At 42.0% G+C, this 22,945-nt stretch overlaps 3 protein-coding genes across 3 annotated transcripts; 1 reads left to right on the plus strand and 2 right to left on the minus strand.

Annotated features, from left to right (window-relative positions):
• Positions 1-467: 467 nt before the first annotated feature.
• On the minus strand, positions 468-15,496 carry LOC133518668 (dolichyl-diphosphooligosaccharide--protein glycosyltransferase subunit 2). The gene is made up of 10 exons (XM_061852344.1): positions 15,342-15,496; positions 14,654-14,832; positions 13,853-14,121; positions 13,195-13,356; positions 12,866-13,013; positions 9,592-10,028; positions 8,262-8,409; positions 5,790-5,937; positions 5,170-5,385; positions 468-1,658 (listed from the first exon to the last, which is right to left on the minus strand). Exons 1-10 carry the CDS (start codon positions 15,352-15,354, stop codon positions 1,510-1,512), a joined length of 1,869 nt encoding a protein of 622 aa, XP_061708328.1. The 5' UTR covers positions 15,355-15,496; the 3' UTR covers positions 468-1,509.
• A 69-nt stretch (positions 15,497-15,565) lies between these two features.
• LOC133518676 (ATP synthase subunit g, mitochondrial-like) lies at positions 15,566-16,379 on the plus strand. Its single transcript, XM_061852351.1, has 2 exons — positions 15,566-15,751; positions 16,055-16,379. The coding sequence occupies exons 1-2, from the start codon at positions 15,730-15,732 to the stop codon at positions 16,312-16,314; spliced, it is 282 nt and encodes a 93-aa protein (XP_061708335.1). The 5' UTR covers positions 15,566-15,729; the 3' UTR covers positions 16,315-16,379.
• A 367-nt stretch (positions 16,380-16,746) lies between these two features.
• On the minus strand, positions 16,747-22,749 carry LOC133518673 (small ribosomal subunit protein mS29). The gene is made up of 8 exons (XM_061852348.1): positions 22,557-22,749; positions 22,254-22,467; positions 21,381-21,473; positions 20,864-21,009; positions 20,063-20,223; positions 18,311-18,452; positions 17,102-17,194; positions 16,747-16,974 (listed from the first exon to the last, which is right to left on the minus strand). Exons 1-8 carry the CDS (start codon positions 22,635-22,637, stop codon positions 16,786-16,788), a joined length of 1,119 nt encoding a protein of 372 aa, XP_061708332.1. The 5' UTR covers positions 22,638-22,749; the 3' UTR covers positions 16,747-16,785.
• Between the last annotated feature and the right edge of the window lie 196 nt (positions 22,750-22,945).

Raw genomic sequence — 22,945 nt, forward strand, 5'->3', positions numbered from 1 at the left:
AAGCATGTCAAGCTTCGTCAACACTACATGTTAGCGAAATCTGCACATGGACAAAGCGATTATTCATCCGACTCTCAACTCAACCTGTATGGTTCATAACATAATTATATTACTGAAAGGCCTTCGCATACAAAGTCAGTGAACTCTGGGTCAGTAACCTCTAAAGATCTGAGAGGCCCCTAGCGTCTACCGAGCGTCGGCGTCTAGCTGACTAGACGCGCTGACGCTTTAGAAAATGACGTCGCTGTGCAGTTGCGTCGAGCAGCAGCCATGGAGTTGACAAAACGCCGACGCCCAGAAGACGCTAGTGTGGGGTGGCTCTAAAATGGTAATAATTTTGCGTCTGGTCCGAACGCGCTATTTATATCATTAATGTGATGTCTAATGTACCTACAACCTACACGTGCATTTCAAATAACTTGGAAGTTAACATTTGGGGTAGAATAGTAGACGAATAATACAAAAGATTAAAAGAACCAACATCTTTATTTTATAAAATCTAGTTATTAGAACCCTGAAGCATACTTCATTGATTAATTCTTAAGCAACGAAATATGCTACAGAGAACGAGGAATGACATAAACTTACATAAGAGAACTCAATCCACACGTATTTTTTTATATAATTTCGTGAGAAAAAGGCAGTAGACACCGCTTTCCGATTGGTAAAAACAATGATAAGAGCACATTGATTGCACATACACACGAACAAATAAATAGTATATGTTATTGTTTTGACTGTAATGTCATGCACTCTATGTGCACACAGTCCAATATGTACGTATGTATTAAAGGTGAGGGGGGCGAAGTGCGCCATGCCGTCTTACCCCCTTTCCGACGTATCGGTATGATGAAAAGGACAAACAAACGATTGTTACCGGCTTGTCAACTTTAGCACACGTTTATGAATAAAAGGGTAAGTGTGTGCGATCGGTGCACTTAGACGACATGGCGCACTTCATCCTCTTCGCCTTGCTACATAAACTTCTAATCTAATGATTAGAAATGTATCTAGTTTTAGTTTTTAGTACATTACTTTAAATCAACTTTAGATATTGTAATTGTATCTTAGTGTTTATAAATCTCACTTCACTTTCTATTGTTACAAATAGTTCAGTAATTCCATGCGTTTATTTTCCCTATATTTGAGGTCAATCATTAAAAGATCTAGTAGTCTATACGTACTGTCGAAAACAATACATGGTCATACTGAAACTTATTTAACAACATCCCACTTTACAAACGCGGCATTCAATATTACCTACTTGGGTGTATTTATTTAGGACGTAAATTAGAGATTAATAGTTTGTTTAGCAAGAATCCGCCTAACACATATTCTCACTCGCAGATGACCCGTTTTCAGGCAGTTTTTGACGTGTACACATTTGGGCTAAGTATTTAGGTGTGGCAGGTAATATTGAACGGATATTGACCTCGAATTTGAAGACGCAGGGAAGCTCGGTCAACTGCTCTTGGGTCTCGGCTATGCTGGCGGTCCCTTGACGCGGGTTCAGGCGGCCGGGCGGCGCTTGTCGGCCACGAGGCGGCGCAGCAGGCGCTGGCCGGCCAGGAACGTGGCGGCGCCCAGCGGCGGCAGCCAGCGCGCCGCCTCGAACATGGACAGCCGCAGCCACACCACGCCGTACAGCGCCAGGGCACCTGCGCCACGTATTATTGCTATTCCATTACATCTATATTAATAATTCCGTCGAGGTTAACGGTAGACCCGAATGAAATTATACTCAAATGAAAGAGCGTTAAAAAATAAGAGTTCTGAATCGACTACATATATTGGCAAAATTCGGATTATCGCGTATTTTGCATTTAAAAGTGTTAATTTAACGACAAACACATGACAAAAGGTAGGCCATATTTAATTTGGTAAATGACAGCGACGGGTGCGTTCGGAAATTGTGAACACGTTTGCGACGGCATGTTGGTTGGCATGGCACCCAGTGTGTAAGATGCACAAACTTTTTTTAAAGAATGACTATGTATGTCACTGTTTGTAAATGATGTATAAAGTAAGGCGCGGTAAATAAAATTTTCTATGGGAGGACAACCCTTGACGCCTACATTTTTAACCGACTTCAACATTTCAAAAGAGGAGATTATCAATTCGGTTGTATGTTTTTTTTTTTTTTTTTTAATGTTTGTTACTCCATAACTCCGTCATTTCTGAACAGATTTTGAAAATTTTTTGTCCAGATAATATACAGATTGGTCCCGTTTTTGTCAAAACTCAGTTCTGATGATGGGATCCATGAGGAATCGAGGGCACTCTTCAAATGTGAAAGGCATACATATAGTGATTTTTGTATTTTCTGTAACAAATCAAGCATTTACATTTAAAAAAGTGACATTTGATGAAGTGGAACTGCTGATGATGATCAGAATAGTACTCTTCAACGACGCATAGTACACGTTTGGCGATTTGTCCTCTTCGCTGTGTTTGTTAAGCAAATTAGATTTTAAATGCAAATTTTTGTCAAGTTCGAGTTCTGACGATAGGGTCCATGAGGACTCAAGGGAACTCCACAAATGTTAAAGGCATATATATAGTTATCTTAGTGAAGTATTTACATTTGTAGAAATGACATTTGATGAAGTGGAACTGCTGATGATGAACAGAATGGAACTCTTCAATTATGCATAGTTCACGTTTGGCAATTTTTTTCTCTTTGCCAAGCAGTTAGGTTTTCAAGGCACATTTTTATATTTCTATCCTATTTAGTTTTTTTAATAATTATCTGGTGCTTTATTTCATGCATGGTGTGAAATAATTTATCTTAAATACAGTCGAATACCCTATTGCGGGTATCTTACCAGTCAACCATAGGGCAAATCTGAAATGTGTCAAGGTGGGTGCAGTGGCAAAAAAAACATGTTACTTCCTTTTCTACATAATTGGGCGTATTACGCTGTCTTTTTTAATTTCATTGTATGAAATCTAAAATCAACAATAATCGTTCTTTCACCGGTCTCCCTCATTGAAGTCGATTTTTTTTTTCTTAAACATTATATAGCCGCATTTTTCTACTGACTAACTGAGTGTGCCAGAGTTATTATTTTACCCGAGCAAAGCCGGGTTTTCGTCTAGTGTTGTTATAATAGTACATTACTATAGAGGACGGGAAACGAAGGGTTGCAGGCCAAGTTGATATAGACGGCCGAGCGCGGCGAGATCGGATAGAGATACGCGGCCGGCAACCCCGTTTCTCGCCGAGATTTGTGTAGTATTTTTCTCAAACTTGCAATGAAATAATACTAAAAAAAAATAGGATGATGATGATTGTTTCATCTTCTAATGTGATAAATTACTCAGTGCGTCGGGTTCCCAAGGAAAACGAAAATTTGATTATTTTTGCGCTACGACGCACGGTTCCTCCATACAGCCCTATAAAAAATTTACAGGGTGACTGAAAAAAAAAACTTTACAGCGTTGTATCTCCTAAACCGTACATCGTAGCGCAAAAATGATCAAATTTTCGTTCCCCTTTGAAACCGTGATATAATATTTAACAAACACAAAAAAAGCATAATGGCAGAATTTTGCTTATAGGTTGTTTAAGGTTGAATGTCAAGACGGACGTGCCTTAATTTGACGTTTAAAAACAAAACAAGGTTGCCTTACAGGCCTACGTGTGTAAGGCAGTATGAAATTCCTTTACATATCATCTTCACTCATCGCACCTGATATGTGGTATTTTCGGACCTAATTTGAAGTAAGTCATATAAACATTTCTTTAAAAGTTTGAGAAAATGAAATTTTAAGGTTAAGTGGTCATTATTAGAGATGCACCAACTAGTCGGGTACGCCAACTATCCGGCCTCATTTGCACTCGGTGACAATAGCCTATTTTTTTTATTATGAAGTACTTGCTCATAGGAAATAGTATGAATCGCTCATTTGCTTCTTGCATATAAAAAGTATTGCGTTGTACTTTATTATAGTTTAAAAAAAAGTTAAAAAAAAGGCCGCTCAGTCGGCCTTTTATAAGTTACAGAATAAACTATAAACCCAATAAATGGCATATATATTTCATATTGTATTAATTTGATATGTTTAACAAAGTTAATAACTTAATATGGTTAATGTTGCATGTGACGTAAGAAACAAAATGGTTGTTTTTTAAAACATCCGAATTTAGACAAAATAGCTCCAATGGCCATCCGATTATAATAAATAAATAAAAAATAAATAAATAAATATTATAGGACATTATTACACAAATTGAAATTGATTGATTGTTTTTGTTGATTGAAATTGATTGATTGATAATCTTTATAGTGATGCAGGATTATGGATTTGGCCGACTAGTCGGCATTCCGAGCGCGAGCGCAGATTAATCAGCTAGATGACATTAGACAACTACACCCATTAGGGTCAAATCCATATTTGGTACATTAATAAAATAGCTTTTTATTTCCACAATACATACAACAGATACATTACGTTATAAAATAGATAGTAATTAACTAATAACATTAATCTAATGTGGATCCCTTTTGAGTAAAAGCCTCATTAGTCTCTTTATTAGTAATTATCTATTTGGTACATTAGTAGTAATTATTTCTGAAGAGCAATCATTTATTTGGGATTCTTGTTCTACTAACTAAAAACATTTTAGGTCAAAGCTAGGTATTAATTTAGTTTAGTGTTTCAAGTATTTGTCCAGTTACTATAATACAGGTATGTATACATTAAGGGCAGGTGGGGTATGAAAAACATGCTTTATTTTTCTCGAGAAACCGTATGAGGAAAGTCATTATACGAAAGTATTTTTAAGTTAATTTTATAAACCTTTAAGTATCTCTAACTGTTTATTTTACTCACAAGTATCCCTCTTTACCCTTAGTTCATCTTACCCCACCTAACCTTATGTAAATAAATGATTTAGTAGACTTAACTCATTAAAAAAACGAGAGATTTAATGATTTTTTTAAAAGTCTTTTATGATTTATGTGTCTGCTTTATGATACAGTTGAAAGGGATTGCGACAAATGTTTGAAACGAATTAGGTTAGTGTCAGATAATATCAATGACGGGACCACTTTTTTAATTTTACAGGACAGGAATTCCGAGTTATTATAGTCGGTTAAAAATACAGTTGAAAATGTGTGCGAGAGGGAAAACTTTGAAAATAGATATGCTGACGGTTTTTCTCACCTCCCAAGCTCAGATGGAACAACAGCATGCTGGGTGTGAACGGCATGTAGGACAGGTTGACCCTGAGCTTGGCCCACAGCACGAGCAGCAGCAGCAGCGGCGCGGCGCACGCCACCGCGAACACGTCGGACACCAGGCGCGGCGGCCGCGGCTCCGCCGAGCGGAACTCGTGCGCGATCTGCGGCAGCGGCCCGCGGCCGGGCTGGGCGGCGCCGGCTGGGGGGGGGAGACATATATATACTACCGCTCATGCCCCGAGATGTCTTTATGAGCCGTGGGCAAATAAAAGGCTTCCCTTCGAGTCGCGGGCGCGGCGCCGAGCGGTCGGAAGGGCGCGGCACAGGGCAGGAGGGTCGCGACGTCTCACGAAGCCCTCTGTACCAATCTGGTACCATAGGACGACCACACACAGGCAAATATAAGACACGGGACAAGTACATAATTACATTTTTCCGTTTGAGGTCCGTACCGGTAAAATAGACGAAAGTGCTCGTAGACGGTCTTCCCCACATTGACATTAATCTTAATTCCAAGCAATAAATATGACAAATAGACTACCAACTATTGGAATTAAACTATTAAACAGTAAACCATTAATTTGCCAATATAGTCACACTGACCAGGCGCTGCGCCCTCATGGCCGAAGTTGAAGAGCACGTCCCCGAGGCGCCAGGCCACGGGCGCGGCCGCCGCGCTGTCGCCCAGGAACAGCGTCAACGAGTACGCGCCCGAGCGGTGCTGCAGGTGCTTCGAGATGGCGCCCACGTTCTGAAACAACAACCACTGTTACAGATACGATTGCGACCACATCAATCTAAGCTTCGTTTTATATTACCTTGGCGTGGTCGGGCTCGGCCCCGAAGATGGCCTCGAGGTCTGCGGCCGGCCCGAGTATGGACGGCACTCACCAGGTCCACCTTGTAGGCCTTGGCGTGGTCGGGCTCGGCCCCGAAGATGGCCTCGAGGTCTGCGGCCGGCCCGAGTATGGACGGCACTCACCAGGTCCACCTTGTAGGCCTTGGCGTTGTCGGGCTCGGCCACGAAGATGGCCTCGAGGTCTGCGGCCGGCCCGAGTATGGACGGCACTCACCAGGTCCACCTTGTAGGCCTTGGCGTTGTCGGGCTCGGCCACGAAGATGGCCTCGAGGTCTGCGGCCGGCCCGAGTATGGACGGCACTCACCAGGTCCACCTTGTAGGCCTTGGCGTTGTCGGGCTCGGCCACGAAGATGGCCTCGAGGTCTGCGGCCGGCCCGAGTATGGACGGCACTCACCGGGTCCACCTTGTAGGCCTTGGCGTTGTCGGGCTCGGCCACGAAGATGGCCTCGAGGTCTGCGGCCGGCCCGAGTATGGACGGCACTCACCAGGTCCACCTTGTAGGCCTTGGCGTTGTCGGGCTCGGCCACGAAGATGGCCTCGAGGTCTGCGGCCGGCCCGAGTATGGACGGCACTCACCAGGTCCACCTTGTAGGCCTTGGCGTTGTCGGGCTCGGCCACGAAGATGGCCTCGAGGTCTGCGGCCGGCCCGAGTATGGACGGCACTCACCGGGTCCACCTTGTAGGCCTTGGCGTTGTCGGGCTCGGCCACGAAGATGGCCTCGAGGTCTGCGGCCGGCCCGAGTATGGACGGCACTCACCAGGTCCACCTTGTAGGCCTTGGCGTTGTCGGGCTCGGCCACGAAGATGGCCTCGAGGTCTGCGGCCGGCCCGAGTATGGACGGCACTCACCAGGTCCACCTTGTAGGCCTTGGCGTTGTCGGGCTCGGCCACGAAGATGGCCTCGAGGTCTGCGGCCGGCCCGAGTATGGACGGCACTCACCAGGTCCACCTTGTAGGCCTTGGCGTTGTCGGGCTCGGCCACGAAGATGGCCTCGAGGTCTGCGGCCGGCCCGAGTATGGACGGCACTCACCAGGTCCACCTTGTAGGCCTTGGCGTTGTCGGGCTCGGCCACGAAGATGGCCTCGAGGTCTGCGGCCGGCCCGAGTATGGACGGCACTCACCAGGTCCACCTTGTAGGCCTTGGCGTTGTCGGGCTCGGCCACGAAGATGGCCTCGAGGTCTGCGGCCGGCCCGAGTATGGACGGCACTCACCAGGTCCACCTTGTAGGCCTTGGCGTTGTCGGGCTCGGCCACGAAGATGGCCTCGAGGTCTGCGGCCGGCCCGAGTATGGACGGCACTCACCAGGTCCACCTTGTAGGCCTTGGCGTTGTCGGGCTCGGCCACGAAGATGGCCTCGAGGTCTGCGGCCGGCCCGAGTATGGACGGCACTCACCAGGTCCACCTTGTAGGCCTCGGCGTTGTCGGGCTCGGCCACGAAGATGGCCTCGAGGTCTGCGGCCGGCCCGAGTATGGACGGCACTCACCGGGTCCACCTTGTAGGCCTTGGCGTTGTCGGGCTCGGCCACGAAGATGGCCTCGAGGTCTGCGGCCGGCCCGAGTATGGACGGCACTCACCAGGTCCACCTTGTAGGCCTTGGCGTTGTCGGGCTCGGCCACGAAGATGGCCTCGAGGTCTGCGGCCGGCCCGAGTATGGACGGCACTCACCAGGTCCACCTTGTAGGCCTTGGCGTTGTCGGGCTCGGCCACGAAGATGGCCTCGAGGTCTGCGGCCGGCCCGAGTATGGACGGCACTCACCAGGTCCACCTTGTAGGCCTTGGCGTTGTCGGGCTCGGCCACGAAGATGGCCTCGAGGTCTGCGGCCGGCCCGAGTATGGACGGCACTCACCAGGTCCACCTTGTAGGCCTTGGCGTTGTCGGGCTCGGCCACGAAGATGGCCTCGAGGTCTGCGGCCGGCCCGAGTATGGACGGCACTCACCAGGTCCACCTTGTAGGCCTTGGCGTTGTCGGGCTCGGCCACGAAGATGGCCTCGAGGTCTGCGGCCGGCCCGAGTATGGACGGCACTCACCAGGTCCACCTTGTAGGCCTTGGCGTTGTCGGGCTCGGCCACGAAGATGGCCTCGAGGTCTGCGGCCGGCCCGAGTATGGACGGCACTCACCAGGTCCACCTTGTAGGCCTTGGCGTTGTCGGGCTCGGCCACGAAGATGGCCTCGAGGTCTGCGGCCGGCCCGAGTATGGACGGCACTCACCAGGTCCACCTTGTAGGCCTTGGCGTTGTCGGGCTCGGCCACGAAGATGGCCTCGAGGTCTCCTGCCGCCGCCGCCACGCGTACGAAGGCCTGCTGCACCAGCACCGCGGCTCCGTACTTGTCCTTCACCGTAAACTTCAGGGTCACCCTGGATGATAACCACTATTTAATCTACTACTCGGTAAAGCTAAGAAACTAGAACATTTTCAGCCTTCAAAACCCTCATAGACCACGCTAGACACAGATTTTGTTGGACCGGCAGCAAAGTTTAAAAATAAATTTCTATTACTCATTATACGAGATATAGTCCGGGAAGAACTTGTTTATCAATATTAGTTGATAGAAAAGTAGGCATTGCAAGCGTAGTGTTCATAAACGTACTAACCTAATTAACACATACATTGTACCAATGTACCCTCTCTCTGATTCTGTTTTTTACTGTTTAAATATCACCAACTGACCAGTGTTTTTTTTTTTTAATACTACGTCGGTGGCAAACAAGCATACGGCCCGCCTGATGGTAAGCAGTATCCGTAGCCTATGTACGCCCTGCAACTCCAGAGGAGTTACACGCGCGTTGCCGACCCTACTCACCCTATGTTCATACTCCTAGTAGTTTAATATTACAGAGGGCTCAGGAACGCTTCGGCCCCAGTTTCATTTCGTCATCTCCATAAATCGTCCGCAGTGTTATGTCGTCACCCTACAATTCCTAATTCGTAACCTTCCTAACTCGTCCACTTTCTTATATCGTCAATACCCCATTTTGTCTAAATTCCTATTTTGACCATAGTGCCAACTCGTCCAATATCTGATATCGTCAATATACCATTTTTGTCTACGTTCCTATTTCGACCAAAGTGTTTTATTTTATGTTTTATTTTCACACTTTCATTTTGACTTCGAAAAAAATATTTGACTGACTTTGACGACTCCGTCGATTCACCATAGCGAGCATCCAAAAGTCCCAAGCCTAACTATTACTATGCTATGTAGTTGACGAGTTGGCACTGTGGTCTAAATAGGAATGTTGACGAGTAAGCACTATGGACGAATTAGGAGTGTTGACGAATCGGCACTGTAGTCTAATTAGGAATATAACCAAGTTACTACAGTGGCCCACGTAAGAAAGCGGGCGAGATAAGAAAGTGACGATATAGGAATGCTGGCGAATCGGAACAGTAGACCAAATGCGAATGAGAACTACTAAGAAGTTGACGAAATGAAACTGAGGCCGAAGCGGTCCTGAGCCTTACAGAGTTGTATTTTAATAAAAGATGAACTTGTACAAAATTTTCTTATAACACATATTTTCATTAGAAATACTCACTTCTGCATATGATCCGCCTGCAGCTTCTCGGCCAGCTTGTTGGGGTAGGCCACCGTGGTGAGCTTCGGACTGGTCGTTCCGTCCACATCCCCGATGCCCACCTCCACGCTGCCCACCTGGATCTCTCCCAGCACTGCTACATTCACGCTCGCCGTCTTGCTATCCGCACTTAGGGCTATCTTGTACAAGCCATATTGAGCTTTAATCTTGCTCAAGTTGAGGATGAAAGTCGTAGGCTCGTTTGGCTTCTGTGTCAAAGGTTGTTTGGACAGCACGACGACGTCGTCGGCGAGCCTGGTGCCGGACTGCGCGAGGACTCTGTCGGCCTTCAGGCCCTTGACGGGGCGGCCCAGCAGGTCCGTGATGGAGATCTCGATGGAGTCCGAGTCGGACGAGATGTACTTCTTGCCCTTGATGACGATGGAGATGGGGGATGGCTATAAAGATTTATAAGAGATCAATAAGATTTGTTGAGCCTTTTTAGTGTGGTTTTCTCGCTAAATTGGTGCTTCTTTCTTAAGAATTGCTCCTCAAGAAGTAGCAGTCAATAAATATAAATAAATAAATAAATATTATAGGACATTATTACACAAATTGACTAAGTCCCACAGTAAGCTCAATAAGGCTTGTGTTGAGGGTACTTAGACAACGATGTATATAATATATAAATATTTATAAATACTTAAATACATAGAAAACACCCATGACTCAGGAACAAATATCCATGCTCATCACACGAATAAATGCCCTTACCAGGATTTGAACCCGGGACCATCAGCTTCGTAGGCAGGGTCACTACCCACTAGGCCAAACCGGTCGTCAAAAGTCAATACAGATTTGACATTTAAAATTTTCGCGTTTTGAACACAAAATACAATATTATTTATTTGTCCAACAAAGGTGTACATAGGATGTTACAGATCACTCAGTTTCACTATGTGGCGCCTTACGGCATACAAATTTTGAGAGATGCATGCTCAAAATATAAATGTATGTACATATTTACAAGTCATGATCATCTAAAAATTATTTTATAGAGTAGTAACTCTTTTGAACTTACAATAGTTTTAAGGCATTTTTAAACTTGTTAAGCTGTAATAATTGAATGTTTTGTGGTATTTTATTAAATATTCTTGGGGCCATTCCGACCACATTTTTATGGAATAACATTGTCTTGGGTACAACTGAATGTAATATTTTACCTCATAATCTTTAACTTTTAAAGCTTAAGAATAGATGAGAATTACATTTCACAAAAACACACATTTCATACATAATATAAACTAGGAAGTGTCAGGATCTTAAGATTTTGAAAATAGGGCTTACAGGATTCTTCAAGGCTAATACCACACAAAGATCTTACACACTTTTTTTGAGCGAGAAAAGTCAGTTCCCAGTCTGTAGAGTTACCCCAAAATATTATTCCGTACCTTAAAATCGATGTTACAAAAGCATGGTAAGCAGTAAGCACTGCAGATGGATTCACTCTTTTTCTTAAATTAAATAATGCATAGGAACACATTTTAAAATTTATTTTGTTACCGTTATTTCCGACGTTTCGACGCAGGTTACAAATGTGTGGTGGGTGGTTTAAAATAGTGATGCCTACCCCAAAACTTTTTCATAGACTTCGTCGGGTAGTTACACAAATCTCTGTTTTGACATTTTGCTGGGATCAGTTAGCCGCGACCACGACCAGTGAAACCTGCGTCGGAACGTCGGAAATAAAGGTAACAAAATAAATTAGCGATAGATCCGGTTTTAAATATGTTTTAAAATACAGATTTGGTTCTACAAATAGACTTTTCTCAAGATTTTTAATCGTCTAGTAACACTGGAACAGTCTACATGTGATAGCAACAGATATTGAGAAATGGTGCATCTAGATTGCCTTAATCATTAGTTAATGTATTATTTATTTTATTATTTCGTTTCTTAACAATCTCATAACAATATACTCGCAAATTTTGTTATGATTGTAAAAAAACTATTTATTTCAGACTCATAAAATCCATATCTTGTAAATCCATGTCTTGATTTTTTTTTTATGGTAGAGGAGGCAAACGAGCAGACGGATCACCTGATGGTAAGCGATTACCGCCGCCCATGGACATCTGCAACACCAGATGGGTTGCAAGTGCGTTGCCGGCCTTTAAGATGGGAGTATGCTCTTTTCTTGAAGGTTTGAAGGTCGTATCGGTCCGGAAATACCGCAGGCGACAGTTCATTCCACAGTTTAGCTGTGCGAGGCAGAAAGTTCCTGGAAAAACGCACAGTTGAGGACTGCCAACCATCTAAGTGGTGAGGATGGAAATGTTGTCGCGTAGGGCGATGGCGAAAAGAAGCAGCGGGGATTAATCCGAACAATTCCTTGGAGCACTCCCCGTTGTACATGCGATAGAAAATGCAGAGCGAGGTCACATCTCTACGCAGCGCCAAGGAGTCAAGCCGATACGAAATACGCTGGCAGTCGAAAATTCGAGTCGCTCTTCGTTGCATGCGGTCCAGAGGGAGAAGCTGGTACTGGGGTGCCCCTGCCCATAGATGAGAACAGTATTCCATGTGCGGGCGCACCTGCGCCTTATAAAGCTGTAGGCGTTGGGTCGGTGTGATTGTATGTTTACTAACCTTAATTAATTTTAAGATTTGTTGTACCTAGTAACACTATATAGGTCTCCCAATTTGGTGCAAAAAAAATAATTGAAAATGAAATAATCCTCACGTGCAGGGGGCTACCATAATCATATACTTTTATTTATTTATTATTTATTTAATAAGCAGGCAGGCAGTTTGACAACTGATATGACCTGTATCCAATATTCATAAAGATAGTTATCATGAACGAGTCGTAGATATCATGTGCTTGTCTAATTTATTTTTAAACTGGTTCACATTTGGTGCTGAAACCACTACTTCTGGGAGCCTGTTCCAAGCCCTCACCACTCGATTGCTGAAAAAGTGTTTGTATGGGTTACTGTGAGCCCTATGCCTTTCCAACTTTAAATGATGATCTCTCAGACGGTTGTTGTTGTTGCGCTTGAACATCTCTTGGAAATCCTTGAGGTCATAGTGCCCAGATAGAGATAGACAAAAAAATATATGACATTGATAGACAAAAATTATTGCATAAAAGGCACTTATTACACGCATGGTTCCTAATTCTGGGAACAAGACGCATTGTTTGCGCTTTCACTTTTAGCGGCAGGTAGTTGAGAAACAGTCAGAAGAAATGGAGTCCTGTTTCTATTTTTTATAACTTGTAGTGATTGGATACCTGGTCGTCGGCAAGAGCTTGGGCAGCCTCCAGCAGCAGGGCAGCCCCTCGGGCCGTGTTCACGGAGCGCCGGGACACCAGGTACGTGGCGAACTTCAGCTTCTGCTCCTCAGTCAAGGGTGACGGTTTCGACAGGGACTTGTATGTCCTGCAAATCAAAATTACCCACATTTGGTAAGAGAAACTAAAAGGCCATGAAAAACAGACTACCAACATTCTGACTTCCTGCTTTCGTGTCCAATCTTTTCCTTGATTAATGTAATTGATGGGAGACTCCACAAAGAACAAGCAGCCCGGCTTGTACAATGACAAATATGGGAGAGCCTCACCTGAGCACGGTGGACAGCACGAGGGCGGTGACGGGCAGGCCGCCCTCGAAGTGCAGCGCGCGCGCGTCGCTCTCGTCGGCGGCCAGCAGCACGCCCTCCGCGTGCTGCGCGCTCCACGCCGCGCAGCCCATGTGCTCGCACAGCCCGAACACGTAGCCGTAACTACGGGGATACACACAAACATTCTGGTTCAACTAGCGCCCATAACACACACCTTATTGAGCTTACTATAGAACATGATTTTGGTGTTGTGGGCCTGTTTGAGTGCCACATCCAAGCAGTGATCCCTTTAAATTTTTTTACTTATACCCTACTATACAGCTAGGTTGATTTGAGTGAGATTTATTTATGTAGCTTTCCTGTTCCTAATAGTTAATTGTACACTATATTAGTATGTCCTAAAACAGTACTATTCAAGTTGTATAGCAACTTTTCCTTATTCTAATTAATTAATTTTATTATTATTAATTTGTGCTGATTATTATTGTGTGAGTATAGGATTCTTTTGAAAAGTTTTCTCACCTGAAATATAAATATGAGGCAAGTTTATATAAATTCTATTAAATTTACTGATCACAAAAAGTAGATACAACATGATTACAATTTAAAATTTCGCATGTGAAATAAATCCAGTTTATCAAACACAAAACAAACATACTTAGCTGGAGAATCGTCCTTCTTCAGCAACTGAATGAGATTCTTAAGGCCATCCTCCTTGTCATACACTGAGCCCTTTCCGAGGGCCTTCAGCGAGTACACAGAATAGTACAGCTCCGGGATGGTGGCATCCTTCTTGTCCAGGGTCTGGGCCGGGGCGCTCAAGACCTCTGGCTTGAGGGAGTTTAGGCAGTTGGAGAGGGCTGCTGTGTTGGTGAGGTAGTAAACTTGCTCAATGTTCTTGAGGTCGTATTTTATGGTTTTTAAGTCCTAGGTAAAAAATAATACAAATAGAACATGAATAGCATGAAATGTAACAAATATTCTATTCTTTTTACTACCTTTTTATCTTATATACCAGATTTTTAATAAGCACCATTCCATTTGTTTCAAATCATTTTAATAGTGTCTATATAGATCTAATTAAATTACAACAAAATGATCTAGTGTGTACAAACTCTTTTATCATAAATAGAGACAGAGTATTTGTAATACTATTATTTTAAATCAAGCCTCAGCTGAGTATAATTAAGAAAGTTTTGTTTTTACTATAAGTAAAATTTCCTTTGATAATAGAAATCAAAGCTGTACTACGCAGATGTGAATCAAGGGGCCTAAATATTGTTCTTGGATGGGTTTCAAGCCACTGTAGTGTTAGCGGCAATGGATGATGGGTGATACATGGGCAAATCAACCTATTGAGGGAACTTATATTTCTTCCAACTACAGAAAGACTGCTTTAGCTTTGAAGTCTTTAAGGCTGAACTTACAAAATTATATGCAATCTTTGCTAAGTTCTCACCTCACAGATGTTAGGGATCTTGGCATTGAGCTGCTTCAGGCCTTTCACTGCATAGTACAGGGAGCTGAGGTCCTTGCTCTTCAGGTTCTCCTGCAGGATGCCCTCCAGCCGCTTTACGTCGATTGTGCCTTGCAATGTGTTGGCATTGCCTAGTGCTAGGATGCTTACTAATAAAAATGCTGAAAAAAGGTTATCCTGTATTATTTACTCCCATTTTGAATAAAATGTGACATTTATTAGCTATTTTTGATAAGTGAAAATACAACAGAGATTAATAACCCAATTATAATATGAGATTTTGGTATTTCCATAAAACACTTCTTTGAATGAATAAATTTATATTCAACTATTACCTAATCTGTCCCGGCCTAACATATTGTTAGAAGATAAGGAATAGTCTTAAAAGTAGTTAGCCGTTTTTTTCGTTAAATATTTCTTCAATCGCTGCGGTGAAATGCGGCGCTTGGCTTACTGATAACACTGACGTGTCCTAAACTGTTTTTATATTTTTACTGATCTCAGACATTACTAGAGCCTGTTATCAGTTAAACTTGGGTTCAAATACGGTATTTGCTGGGTTATTATGTGTGTTTATTGGTTCCTAAGCTATAAAATCGTAATTGAAAAACAGCCTACCTAAAGGTTTAGGTTATAGGGCGTATAAGTAGCTAAAGACATAAGTACATACCACGAAAGTACATTTTAATAGTAGAATTAGTATAATCCCACTTTATTCGAAATTTATTTCCGGGATATCTTTAACTTTCTTCTTAGGAAATAAATAAAAATTAATTCATCGCCGGCAAGGCTTGACAGAAACGATCGACGTAGCAACAAAAGTTGCCCGCAGAAAAAAAAATGTTAATAGAATAGACTATCGTCAACTTTTTTATATGTAAAGAATCCGATCTACTCAAACCTAAGAACCTATTCGAGACACGCATCGACGGCTACTGGCGGCCATCGCCCATCTGTCTGATTTTGACAGGTCAATCCGATCAACTTCCATTCCAAAACCAAAAATTTGGTTTCATATCGGTCTGCCTCTTCATCTGTTTTAATTAAATCCTACCGAAATGGCCAGTGCGTTGATAAACAGTAAGTGTACAATATTTACAGTATATTATAGCAATAATATTATTTGCTCAATGTTTTGGTCGCATCAGTTATGTAATAATTCTAATATAAATTTAATAAATGAAGGTCGCAGGTTATAACACAATGAACCCATGGATACTTACAAAATAGGACATGCGAGAGTAATCACAAATTAAAACTTGTAAAATTGTAAACTAATCGATATTCTTAGACAGATTTGAGGTTATGTGTTTAAAGGACCATCTATCTACCCCGTATCCTACCCCAAAACTTACATTCTCACAAGAGTATCTCATTTTCCAGATGCTATCGCCAGCGCGCGACCCAAGTTCGCCATTTTCATGAAATACGCCAAGGTTGAGCTGGCGCCACCCAAACTGGGCGAGATCCCTCAGATCAAGGCCGGCATCGGTAAACTCCTCTCCTCCGCTAAATCCGGCGCTTGGAAAAACCAGACCGTGAAGGAGGCCACCTTAAACACGCTCGTCGGCATGGAGGTGCTGTTCTGGTTCTACATCGGAGAATGCATTGGCAAGCGCCACATTGTCGGCTATGATGTTTAGGTTTTCGGTTAAGGGTACTGTAGATATATTGTAATTCAATCAGCAAAATAAATTATTAAAAGCAACATCTGTTCCTCATTAAGACTACCTCCTTTTGCAGTAGAAATATTTACGAGTGAAATTCATCAAATTACTAAGATTAGTTTTAGGCTTGTTTCTAAAAATAAAGTATTTTTATAACATAATTCATACACAAGGAAAAGAAATCATGTTGTTGCTAAATCCGCATTATTTTTTAACTTCCCAACATGACTATATTTTCAGAAGGATAATACCTATTTAATGTCATGCAGCTGTACTTGCTTGTTTAATAATTTTATTAAACAATACTATCCTTTTTTTGGGCAGTGTAAAAACAGGGTTGGGAATTGGGATATTAACAAACAAAAATGGGGACACTTGTTAGTTCTATAATAAATAAAACTACAGTAATAAATATCTACATACAAATATATAATCCTAAATTAAAACTTATAACGGGGCACACAACTCCATAAACCTATAAGGGTTGCCAGCGCTGACAAACTTCAGCTCTGTCTCCACCTCCTCTGGTCCGCGGAGCCAGAGCCGGTCGCGGTAGTAGCTGGCGCAGGAGATGTACTCCTTCTCTGTGTACCTGCCGACTTCCACGGGGATGAAGGGGTCTAAGTGCTCAAAACCCTGGAAAATTATGATACTTGTGAAAACCAAGCCATTGTAGTGGAAAAATGCTATTTTTTTATCAGAAAAGGAGGCAACAAAGAGCGCCCGGCTGCAGAAATCTCAATGTGAAAAAAATGTAACACACCTTTTTGTACAGTAAGTATTTAGGTAGATAAGACTCCTGGTGATCATCGGGCACCGCCAACTGGTCCGCTGTCACCACAACTACGCCATTGCTCTGAGAAAAAACATGAATTAAATTATCGACAGCAAAAATTGGGCAGGCAAATCGTCAATAGAAGCTTTTAAATACGCTAACTAGTACAAAAGGTTTAAAATCGCCAATTAGCGACACCAGGATACTTCAATTGAGACATAAAAGGCAATAAATTAGAATGTTAATACTATTTAAAAAAAATTGTCGGTCCTGCATCTCTAAATTTAATATCATAAAAAATACTACAGTGTCCTAAATCTCTGACCTGAATAGATATCGGTCTACCGGCGCCAAAAAAATTCCACGGGACTTATTTTTTACAATAAAAATAATAAAACTGAAATTGATATCATACACTAAAAAAATGACCAACACCATCGGTGGCGGATTGGAGGCGTGTTGCCTTCCTGTCACACTTACGTATGAATCTACAAGTGCGATAGAGAGGCAACACGTCGAACGTGGTTAGCAGTAGGCCCTCGGAATCGAACCGGCGTCTTCAGCTTACGCAACTGACGTCCTGGCCACTAATAGACCACCCAGTCACGGCGGTACTCTTCCCAAATTCTTCCCAGATTGTAGTGTGACTACTTAAAAACACAAATCAAAAAATAGTTTATAAAATAATTTGAATTAGGAATGCCCTAGCTGAGTAAAAAAACAAGTTGATCTATCATATTTCATTTCATTATATAAAGTGTAATGTTTTGAAAACTATAATAGTAAGGTCAATGTGGATCAGACTGTCTTTACAAACTTTTCGTAATTATTATTTAACTCTTGCGATGCTAGAGCCGACAGATAACGAAACGAGATGCTCTTATGGAACTTTCAGTAGGAATAGCAGAGAAAGCGTTATTATTGTTTGTCCATGACACTGTCTCGTTATTTTTTTTTATAATAAAATAAAATAAAAAGTTATTTACTGTCGCAAAAAAAAAGATAGTACATACAGCAATAAAGTAAGTCCAATAGGGTTGTTGACTGTATTACTCAATATAATATCGGATGTCGTGAGTCTGTTGAGATTTTGGTACGAGAACCAAACAAATAATGTAAGATGGGGAGACGTACCTTTGATCCAGCCATACATTTTATATGCTGGTCTTTTCCACATTGACCTTTTCACAAACATACCCAGTCGTTGCTGGTGAGTTCCAGGAAGGAGGCGGCGAGCGTGACCTCCTCGGGCTTAACCTCTCGCTTGCTGGGGGTCCGCAGCCGCGTCAGTGGGTAGAAGAACCCGTTGAAACCGTCCACGGCCACGAATGTCTTGCAACTGTAATTTGTAGAATTTGATTTATTTTATGAAACAATTGATAGTAAGGGGCACAGAAAAGAAACATAAAGGTACAATAGTAAATTAGAAATGTTGAGTGGTCCAGAAATTCCTTCATAAGCTTAAGATATAATGTATGGTTCAATTCCCGGTTTCCTGTACTAAAAAAAGTATTTAAATTCTTTGCGTATTTTTGTATTGATTATGGATGATATTAAAGAAACGGAATAAACGAGGAATTACCAATAAGTAAAGCGCGGTAAAGTTTTCCAATAAAATACCCGGGTTTTTTCATCACTGAAACTTAATTATTTTACTACATAAAAAAGTTGAGAACCCCTGGAATAAAAATATGTGAGAACGTAATTACGATAATCTCATTTCGACGCGAGCAAGTGAGAGTTACAAATATTGCTTAGTTAATAAATAAAGAAGTATTTTTAATGATAAATCCCATCAATTTCGTCAATTAAAATAGAGAGCAATTTAGGAATGACCTGAACAAATCCGTCTACGGCTGTTATTAGTTACTCAATACTTCGCTAGATGGCGCTGGGGTCGAAATAGATCGCGCGATCGTTTGGTAAACGTAGAATATAGACACTCTTTGTAGACATTTCCAACGTCAACCGATTGAGTTGAAATTTGGTTATTTTTGAGGATCACTGGTTATTGTACAATAACCTTTGTGATTATAAACTTGTAAACTGAAAGAAAATAAAAATTATGTAATTGATACAAGACCAAACCTATCTCTAATTGATTTAATATTGGCTAAACAGAATCTGGATTCGATGTTCGAAACTTTGAAGTTGAAACTATTGGGGAACTGCAGCCATCCCGGAAAATGTGTAACATTAAAGTGATTAAAGATTATTATTATAAATATTTCACTCAAAATGCACTAACCGAGCTAAAGTAGTGGTTGATGCCGTGATCTCTTAAAATCTTTCTCTCTTGGCAATAGCGTTCGACTACTTGTTTGTCGTGGCGCCCTGCTTCAATCTCAAATGTGACCTATTACTTGGTAACATAGTTCAGTTCTCCCCACTTACTGCCTAACAGTAGCTTGATCTCCTGACCTAGTGCATTGATGACGTCACATACGCGTAATCAACTCGGTTGATGACGTCACATACGCGTAATCAACTTGGTTAATGCCGTATTCGAATCTAACACTAGCTTTGCTCTAAAATTTATCCTGCCGCTTGGCAATAGAGTAGATTTTACTTCTTTGCAGTTGCGCCCTGCTTATCCACTCTAAATTGTGACCTATGCCTTGGGCTACTTCCTTGTCGTGGCACCCTGCTTCAATCAAAAATGTGACCTATTACTTGACAACAGAGTTCAGTTCTCACCGCTTACTGCTGGGTGTGCTGGTCCAGCACTGCTGGACAGTAGCTGATTTCTTTGTTCTAAAATTAAACTAGAGAGCATCAATGACGTAACAGGTCTACTAAACTTGGTTGATGCCGTGTTCGACCACTACTTTAGCTCTAAAATGTGCCCTAACTTTTGGCAATAGAGTTCAGATTTTACTTCCAGTTGCCGCCGGTTTATATACATTCTTAAATGTGGCTTATGCGTTGGCAATACAGTTCAGTTCTCACCGCTTACTGCTAGACAGCAGTTTAATTTCATGAACTAGCGCATCGATGACATCACAAGCATATTTGACTCTGTTGATTCCATGTTCGACTAGTTGCGATAGTGGCGCCCCGGCCTCAGTGTTTTCGCGTTTGCTCCACACGTATTCTTTTGAGAGGACCAGCTGTAAAAAAAGAAGGTAAAAGAAGAAGACATTTAAAATCCAGGAAATTGTAAATTAGTTTTGATGAGTTTCTGATTTTTCAAATTATCCAGTTTTTCGTGGGAATGCAGACGGTAGTGTTAGTAACACTCGGTTACAATGTCCGTAAAAAGCAAAACGGACAGAGGGTACACCATTATGGTATGTGATTGGGTAGACGAAAAATAATCTTAATTAAAGCTCCTCAGTTCCTGCGTGAAAATAGTGCCTGTAATAGCGGAAACTAATAAAGTGTAAATGAAACCTTAGCTTCAAATAATATGGTCGTGTTTATCACGCATTATAATATATGATATAGCATCCAGTGCCCCAAAGCAACGAATGATTAATCTTCAACGTATATTAGTCACGTGATACGCCTGCTGTTTTCACATAAATCATTTATTTTCGTGGTAAAACTTACAAACTTACAAAAAAAGGACTAAAACATATTGACATTGTGTACCACGAAATAGGCTCGCCTCAGCATAATGCTGACCTGACTGAAGGTAAGCGCTGATCTTCCGGCGAGACCATTTGTGAGCAACGGTACTGTACGGCATAGTCTCGTATAAATGAAGGCATCCACTTGCGACACATGGTAATATTATGGTTGTCTTACATCTTTGTTCTTCAGCAGCGCCTGGTTCTGGCTCTTGAAGTGCAGGAGCCACGCGGCCGCGTCCAGGGGTAAGTCGACGAAGCCCTCCCGTGTCGTTGAGTTCGCCATCTCCTTGTGGCGGGGGATGCGACGGAGCCATTCAGACACTGAATCATTGGAAAAAAAAAACGATGGCTCATATAGCTCGCGAACTCGTACGCAAGTTTAGTTACATTGTAGACTCAGGTTACATCTAATTCAGCCGACCCGATCAAATAAGATCAATGCGGTGAACACCGTCTATAAGGGAAGACCATTTTCAAGGTCTTTCATCGCTTTAACTCTTGTGTCTGTACACATACTCCATCTACAGAAGATCGGTAGAGGAGAAGAAGTAAAGCTCTTCGTTTCTGACTATGTCTGAGCGATGTATACAAATATGAGAGTTGCATGGGTGTTCCAATTATTGTGAAAGTAAAATAAACTACTTTTTTTATATCAGTGTAAATAAGAAAGTGAGTATTTTGGATTAACTTACCCCAGGGCACATGGACAATAAGGTAGCCTTCAGTGTGAGCGTAGTGCAGGAGATGCGCCATAGTGAGGGACTTGCCGGAGCCTTTTTCACCATCTGATCAGCTAGCTCAGAAAAATACTGCCTTACGATTTTCTTACAAAAAAAAACAACACACCTGTTTTGTGGCTACTCCTTACTGAATAATTAGTTGATGGTTGTTACCATAGATATTCTCAATATTGTTATAGAAATTCTATGTCAGACAGAGGAGGGGTTTCTCTATTAAAGTATATTTTAATGTGTTTTGAACTTATTGTCTGTCATATTAACAATATGGTCAGGTATCTTATTGTAGTAACGTGTACAGAGAAATAAAAGAGATCCTAATATTGATCCTTGAGGGACACCAATCTGATGACTTGGTAACTAGAATTTCCTTAGCAGAGAACACTTTAGGTAAACGAACTTGACAATAATTTTGATAATACTGCAAGCACTAGCCAGAGTAACCTAATACTAATACTTAACACTAGTACTTAGTTTATAAATTTTGATTCTGAGCTTTTTGGGTTCCATACCCAAAGGGTCAAACGGGACCCTATTACTGAGACTTCACTGTCCGTCCGTCCGTCTGTCACCAGGCTGTATCTCATGAACCATGATAGCTAGACAGTTGAAATTTTCACAGATGATGTATTTCTGTTGCCGCTATAAGAACAAATACTAAAAATAGAATAAAATAAATATTTAAGGGGGGCTCCCATACAACAAACATAATTTTTTTGCCGTTTTTATAAATAATGGTACGGAACCCTTCGTGCGCGAGTCCGACTCGCACTTGCCCGGTTTTTTAGCAAATATATTAAGCTTCATCTTATTGTTTTCAAAGGATACAAAGAACATATCTGATAACCGGTTTATCAAAATCCGTAGCCTTAATGCACTCCATAATATCAAGCGCCGGCTGCCGCACCATAATACAAGTCTCTGTGAAAGTCTTGTTCTGCTTCTGGAAGCTCTTGGGGAACCCTCCCTGTCCGAACAGCTGCTTCACTACTTCGGGCTTGAGGGTGTAGAACATGCCGATTTGGTTGTCATTGTGTTGGGACTGTAAGAAAATTTGATAATAGTTTTTGTCTCTTGGCTTTCGTTCTCAATTTTAGTTATAATTTTATCGTGGATTAAAAAAAATCTTACTGGAGAAGCTTCGGAGGTTCTAAAGTTTACAGCCTGTGAGTAACGCCGGCAGAGATGTCTCCAGTTACGTGATAACATCATGAAAATGTACGAAGCGGTATTTGTATTATTTTCTAATTTAAAAATGCCTTTAATGTAACAACATAACCTACAAAAAAGGCTAATTGAACTGACAGCTCTAGTTGACAGCTATTGTTCGTCTAGAAATGAGTATATGCGAATCGTTCGGAAAAATGCTTAGTCATCACATGTTTTTGGCTGGTGTTCGAAAATCACGAATCAATTTGTAATCAAATCAACCAAATTTGTTTCTAATATATTCGGACAAATTTTGCGATTGCATAGTAACGAAGCTTAATCGCTAGCATTATTAAAAATAAATAAATCTC

Source organism: Cydia pomonella, chromosome 6, assembly GCF_033807575.1.
Source record: "Cydia pomonella isolate Wapato2018A chromosome 6, ilCydPomo1, whole genome shotgun sequence".
Taxonomy (NCBI): Eukaryota; Metazoa; Arthropoda; class Insecta; order Lepidoptera; family Tortricidae; genus Cydia; species Cydia pomonella.